Below are 7500 nucleotides of genomic sequence, written 5' to 3'. Positions count from 1 at the left end.
CTTGGTTGATGGGGGAGTTTGGTCTTGTTTGGTTTGCTTTTTTTGTTTGTTTGTTTGAGTGAAGGGAGGGTTGGGGTAGAGGTAGAGGTTAGGGAGTTTGTTTGTTTGTGTTGGTTTGAAATTATGGTTGATAGGGGTGTTTGTTCTTGTTTTTGTTTGTGTGAAGGGAGGGTTGAGGTACAGGTAGAGGTTAGGGAGTGTGTTTGTACGTGTTTGTTTGTAATCTTGGTTGAGGGGGGAGTTTGGTCTTGTTTGGTTTGCTTTTTTTTGTTTGAGTGAAAGGAGGGTTGGGGTAGAGGTTAGAGAGTTTGTTTGTTTGTGTTTGTTTGTAATATTGGTTGATAGGGGTGTTTGTTCTTGTTTTTGTTTGTGGGAAGGAAAGGGTTGGGGTAGAGGTAGAGGTTAGGGAGTTTGTTTGTTTGTGTTTGTTGGTAATTATGGCTGATGGTGTTTGTTTTTGTTTTTTGTTTTTTGTTTGAGTGAAGGGAAGGTTGGGGTAGAGGTAGAGGTTAGGGAGTTTGTTTGTTTGTGTTTGTTGGTAATTATGGCTGATGGTGTTTGTTTTTGTTTTTTGTTTTTTGTTTGAGTGAAGGGGGGGTTGGGATAGAGGTAGAGGTTAAGGAGTTTGTTTGTTTGTGTTTGTTTGTAATATTGGTTGATGGGGGAGTTTGGCCTTGTTTTGTTTGCTTTTTGATTGAGTGAAGGGAGGGTTGGGTAGAGGTAGAGGTTAGGGAGTTTGTTTGTTTGTTTGTATTTGTCTAACGGGGGAAGCTTCTGTGTAGTTAAGGAGAAGGAGTATTTGGCGGCGCTGAATAAACAAGTAAAGTAATTATCGTTAATGGGGAAGTTTGTTCTTGTTTTTTTGTTTGTTTGTTTTTTGTTTGAGTGAAGGGAGGGTTGGGGAAGAGGTAAGGAGATGTTAATGTATTTTTGTTTTTGTTTTTGTTTGAGTGAAGGGAGGGAGTCGAAGTAGGGAGTTTGTTTTGTATTTGTCCAAGGAGGATGCTTCTGCGTGGCTCAGGAGACAGAGGAGTATTTGCCGGAGTAATTATGATTGTGATGAGATTGTTGCATTTTTGTTTATTTGTTTTGTTTTGTCTGAGTGAAGGGAGGGGGTAGGGGTAGAGGTAGGGAGTTTATTTGTTTTGTATTTGGCAGCGCTGAATAAACAAGTGGAATATCTAAGGCAAGTAGATTTTTTTTTTTGTGTGTGTGTGTGTGTGAGTGGGGCGAAGATTTTTTTCTAAATCATGAGAGGAGGGAATGGAATGTTTGTATTTGTTTGTTGTGTGGCTCAGTTCTGTATTATAGTTGTCTGAAGGGGCAGGAATTGTGGAATGTGTCGTTGTTTTGTATTTGTTTGAAGCGGTGTCGAGATTGTCTTTGTTTTTGCGGAGATGGAATACTACACGACTACTTGAGTTGATCTTGTACTGTATTTGTCTGAAGTGGGAACGGGGGAATTTGTGTTTGTTTGTTTGTTTTTGTTCTTGTTTGGGAGAGATGAAAAGGGGTGTGGGGTTTCGAAAGCTTGTTCTCGAAGGATCTGCGTCGTCTGAATTGTGTTTTTGTTGTCCTTGTTGTAGTTGTAGTTGTTCGTAGTGCGTTCTCTTTAACTCTCTCCGTCTTTCTCTCTCTCTCTCTCTCTCTCTCTCTCTCTCTCTCTCTCTCTCTCTCTCTCTCTCTCTCTCTCTCTCTCTCTCTCTCTCTCTCTCTCTCTCTCTCTCTCTCTCTCTCTCTCTCTCTCTCTCTCTCTCTCTCTCTCTCTCTCTCTCTCTCTCTCTCTCTCTCTCTCCATCCATCTATCCATCCACCCATCTATCTATCTATATATCTATCTATCTATCTGTCTGTCTATCTATCTATCTATCTATCTATCTATCTATATATATATATCCATCTCTCTATCTATCCATCTCTCGATTTCTCTATCCCCTCTCTCCCTCTCCCGTTCTCAACCCTCTCTGTATCTCTCTCCTTCTGTATTACACTTTTTTCTCCTTTTTTTTTAATGTTTAGATGATAATAACAATAAAAAACAAGAAACCCTTGAAGTCCAACAAACAATGCCACTTTTTTTTTTTTTCAAAGTATACCTTGTACTCTTATATCGCATAACGGCACTGAAACACTCCCCTGCGTGCAGCTTCAGAACGTTACGCTGTTTATACTACGTACTGAGAATGTTTTCCTTATAAGCCAAGGTTTTTGTCCTATTTTTTTTTCTTTCTTTTTTTTTTTTCTTATTAATATGTTTGTAGATGTGTGATTATATTATGATTAGTTGATAAAGTGTATTAAGATTTTTTTTTTTTATTATAATGTTTGGGATTATTTTATGGTTTAGTGATTATAATGTATTAAGAGACTTTTTCTTTGTTTATTGAAATGTTTGTAGATATGTGACTATGTTATAACTGATAACTGATGTATTAGGATTTTTGTTTTATTAATCTGTTTGTAGATATGTGATTATGTTATAATATGTGATGTATTCAAAGATTCAGACTGTTGACTTGCTTTGTTAGCTGGTATTTTGTTGTGAGATTATATTGTAATTCTGTTTATATTTACCCTGTGTTAATATATACTTTTAAAGCAATGTTCGTCCCAATCAGCCAACTCAAGGGTTTTAGGTTCCAATTTTCTGTCCCATTTCGTTTTTATCTAAGGAATATTCACTTCCTTGTTTTCTTCTTCTTCTTTCTTTATGTTTCTTTTCTTTCTTTCTTCCTTTCTCTTCGTATCATTAGCGACGCAAGGTTCTCAGAAAAATGGTCTGAGTAAAGAAATTGTTGTCCTTTTTTTTTTTTTCTTTTTGACATCATCTGTTGGTACGAAAAAAATGACAGTTAAAAAACTCCTACAGCTCTTTAGGAAAAAAATACCAACGTAGAAGAATATACTAAAGTAAAATAATGATAATAACGATATTTCCCCTTTCATATTTGATGAGAAAGAAACACACTTATAAAAAAACAACGACGAAGGTTGAACATTAATAAGTATTTTCCTGCTTAGTTCAAGTTTCACTGAACCAATACAACCTATTTTGAAATTTCTTGCATAAAGCACTACAAATCCCAATGTTTCTTGATCTCCACTCGATATGATGTAACGTTCACACACGATTCATTCTCTGCGTGTGCACATGTAGCTATGCCTGCGTGTATGCACGTTAATTGTATACGTACATATTCTCATTCACAAATAAAATATTCTAGAAAGAAGAGGTGTATTTGTGAGCTCTTCTTCACAGCTATCTTTCTTTTAAAAAACAAAAAAAAAAATGTTAGCTTAAAAAAAAAAACAAAAAAAATACGAGAATGAAAAAGAATTATCCATAGAGAGAGTTGTACGTGTATCCGACATATGATTTATATTAATATAAATATGTAATATAACAGTATAATACAGCACTTTATTATGTGAATTGAATTAGGTTTTCATTAAATTATATTTTCTTTGTATATCATTTTATGTGTATGTATATCTGTTTGCTTGCTTGTTTGTTTGTTTGTGTGTATATAATTTATGTTTGCGTATTAGTTTGTTTGTTTGTGAGAGAGAGAGAGAGAGTGCGAAAGAGAGAGAGAGAGAGAGAGAGAGAGAGAGAGAGAGAGAGAGAGAGAGAGAGAGAGAGAGAGAGAGAGAGAGAGAGAGAGAGAGAGGGAGAGAGAGAGAGAGAGAGAAAAAAAAGGAAAGAAAAAGAGAAAGAGAAAGAGAAAGAGAGATAGAGAGAGAGAGAGAGAAAGAGAAAGAGAAAGAGAAAGAGAAAGAGAAAGAGAAAGAGAAAGAGAAAGAGAGAGAGAGAGAGAGAGAGAGAGAGGAGAGATGGAGAAAGAGAGAGAGAGAGAGAGAGAGAGAGAGAGAGAGAGAGAGAGAGAGAGAGAGAGAGAGAGAGAGAGAGAGAGAGAGTTACAAAGAGAGAGAGATGAAAATTGCCTCTGTGCTGGTGCATAGGTGTGCGAGTATGAGCTTATTCTTGTTTACATATCTGTATGTGTATCTTAATCATTTGTGTTCGTATGATTACCTGTCTTTAAATCGGCGTTTGGAAATACATGTGTTTGTATGTATTTCCTCAAACGAGAACTACTTAATAATTTAATCTATGCAAAATAACTCTTCAATCATCCCATCGTCAGGCCTATCTCAGAACTAACTACTAATACGTCGAAATCTAATTGCCTGTCTTGCACACTCGCACGAAACACAACATATTAAATTACAGAACCAAAATAGAGTAGCAGGGAGGGAGAGGGGGGGTGGGGGTGAAATACATTCAAAGATAGAGCGGGTTATGGAAATGTACTCAACGCGAAGTGTATAATGTCTGAAAAGGTTGTAGAAATGAAGTGTCAGCATCGCATTATCAATACGAGCTTTTAATTGCATGATTTGGAATATATGGTAGTAAATGCATGATTCGCGCGCTGCATGGTAGTCTCTGGTGCATGCTCTAGTGATATGAGTGTATGGATTATATATGAAATGTTGACTTTCAAAATATATATATATATATATATATTATGTTTTTTTTTTTTTTATCAAATAATGTGTCTATTACATTTGCATGGAAATATTTTTTGTTCGAAGTTGCTGTTTCATCCTAATGAGTAATAATGTAATAATGATGTGTTGTATTGTACAAATGTGCTAAAAAGCATTGTCTAATAGTGCATGCATTAGGGTTTAGAAATGACCCAAATGTGTCATTTTGTATCTAATTAGTAAGTAATGTGTTGTCTAATAAGTATTGTTTGTGTAAGCAAATTATCTGTAAGAGCTGTCTGTTTCTTTCTAATTACCAAGGATAAGTGTGCCATTGATATAAAAACCACATCAGTCATTCTGTCTATAATAAGGATCAATTATAACGGAGCACAGAATCATGGATAATCAGCAATGCAGTGATAAAGAACTATACTGTTTATCCTACCGTAGCACTGTTCTGCTTAGTCCTTGCCTGTACTGATGTGATTGCTACGTTTTATATTAAACTTTCTTTCTGATATCTTCAAACCCTAGCGTTTGGGTGCCTTTCCCCTCACCCTTTTATTTTTTTAAGAGAATCGGATAGCAGAATTAATTTTGAATAACAGGAAGACTGAAACAAAATGTAAATAGTGATAAAAATTCAACAGTGTCCGTTTTCTATCACGGATTTATTTTCCCTTTTATATATTTTCAGTTTCCTCTCTTGCTTTTATTTTCGTTTGTATATTCCTGTTTATTTTGTTGGATTTAATCGTTCCTGAAAATATCATTCAAACTGAGAGTCAAATTTAAATTCATTTTTAAGTGTAGAAAATACTTTTCGTTTCTTTTGTTGCTGTTGTTTGAATCATTAATGATAATCTAAATCCTGTGTTTAATTTACAAATACTTAATGAAATTACACGGTATTATTGAATAAATGCATTAAGTAAATTTACAAACAGATAAAAGGCTAAGCGAAAAGATTGAAAATATAAAGAAAATATGAATATACGAAAAATGTCTATGCAAAGAAAAAAGAATCATGTTTGGAATGTCTACTTTTGAGTATGTTTGAGTATATTTAATTCATGTTACACGGAATAAAATTTTATTTATTCATGCATGCAGATGTTAATGCATGTGTGAATCTCAATGTGTTTTATACAACCATGTAACCCTCTTTTTCCTCCTCCTCTTTCCTCCAACTTCGACATATTTTCCTTATTTTCCCCTCTTCTCAATTTCTCCCGGCTGTCTATTCTTCTTGTCTTTTCTCCCCACTTTTTCTCTTTTCCCCCACTTTGTCTTCATCTCTCTATCCTACTTCTTTCTCTTTTCCTCTATTTTCTTTTCTTCTCTCTCCGCTCCCCACCTCCCTTTTATCTACCTGTTCTATCCTTTTGCTCTTGCTCTTCCTACCCCTTCCCTCTTCTTCTCCTCACCCCCCCCCCCCCTTATCTCCTGCCTTCTCCCCTTCTCCCGTCCCTTTTCCCCTTTTCCTTTTCCTACGATTTGCTCTCTTTCCTCTCTTCCCCTTCTCCACCCCTCTTCTTCCCCTCTTTCCACACACCCCTATCTCTCTCTTCTCCCCCTTTCCACCCCTCTTCTTCCCCTCTTCCCACACTCCCCTATCTCTCTCTTTTCCCCCTCTCCACCCCTCTCCACGCCTCTTCTCTCCCTCTTCCCCCTCTCCTCCACTCTTCTCCCCCTTCCCCTCCTACAGGAAATCGCCTCCCAAGAGCTCGAGAGCCACCGGAAGCAACGTGACCAGCTGGCGGAGGAGGTGGCGGAGCTGGAGGAGCGCGCCAGTACCCTTCAGGCGATGTACAAGACCCACGATGAATTGCTGAGTACGTTTTAAGACGATGGCGTAGGTTATAGGGGTCTCGGGTGTACGTTCCGTGGGTATGTTAGGTTGCTTTCGTATGTATTGCATTTTTCGTGTTTTCGGACACTTTTTAGACTGTGCAGATCTTGTTTTTTATTTGTTTATTTTGATTTTAGTATTATTTTTTTTTATTTATTATTGTTTTTGTTTTATTGTTTCGTGCCTCTGTGGACTTTGTAGATCTCAGTCGTACATTTCGTGGGGTTTTGTGGATTTCGTATATATTGTCCTTTCGCACATTTCATGGGATTTGTGGATCTCGTAGATTTCATAGATTGCTAAGATTGTTAAGTAGACTTCATGAAACTCGGTGATTTGCATTCGATCTCATAGAGCCTGTAGTTTTTTTGCTAACATGATGTTTTACATGATAGCTAATATCTTGTCAGATATAATTATTAATGATATCAAAATGAATAATGATTAAAAAAAAAAACACTGTAAAGGTAGAGAAATGGGTAGGCAGATACATGTGATATATACAAAGGAAAAAAATCATTCCATCACATTAACGAGCTTGCATCTCAAAAGAAAGAAATCTGGCATCTTTTTTTATCATTTATCCACGTGAAGTGAAGGTCTAGATTACGCTGTCAAGATAGTCATGTTATTTCATTCTGCTTGGATCGTTACCCTCATTTCATTATCTCTTAGACTTATGATATTCGATACATTCTTAACATTACATTCTTTACTTATGCTATTTAATGATTAATAATGAAAATTACGTTGTCTGCTTATTAGCAAGAATCTTATTCTAGTGTGATTTTTACATTTGTAGAAACGATAATTAAATTTCGTATTTACTAAGCATGTTCCGACTTCTTTGACAAGCTGAAAGAATGAGGTTTGTACATTTCATATGATTTTATATCCTACTTAAAACGGTAGTCATGGTGATTATCTGGTATTAATATTTTTTCGTGTTCATGTAATTTCCTTTACATTTGTATAACTCCATTTTCTTGCATCTGTATACACACAACTTAATTTGTCTGTACGTAGCAGTTAGTTAAACGTGGGTTGTAGAGTCCGTAGATTTTTCTTCCACCTAATCGCTCTTCAGAGAGTGTTTAAGTGGCAGATAAATACAAAGGAGAAAATACATTAGCCTAATTAATTAATTAATC

The 7500-nt window shown here is 35.9% G+C and overlaps 1 protein-coding gene across 4 annotated transcripts in view; it reads left to right on the top strand.

The window, feature by feature from the left end:
- Positions 1 to 7500, top strand: part of LOC125041459 (intracellular protein transport protein USO1-like) — a 61128-nt gene that overhangs the window by 12295 nt on the left and 41333 nt on the right. For all 4 annotated transcript variants that reach the window (XM_047636439.1, XM_047636437.1, XM_047636436.1 and 1 more), the window contains one exon: positions 6206 to 6332. In XM_047636439.1, the coding sequence (XP_047492395.1) occupies positions 6206 to 6332 (127 nt within the window). The remainder of the gene's footprint in view (positions 1 to 6205; positions 6333 to 7500) is intronic.

This window comes from Penaeus chinensis, chromosome 30, assembly GCF_019202785.1.
Source record: "Penaeus chinensis breed Huanghai No. 1 chromosome 30, ASM1920278v2, whole genome shotgun sequence".
Classification (NCBI taxonomy): domain Eukaryota; kingdom Metazoa; phylum Arthropoda; class Malacostraca; order Decapoda; family Penaeidae; genus Penaeus; species Penaeus chinensis.
This window is presented reverse-complemented; position numbering and strand designations above follow the sequence as displayed.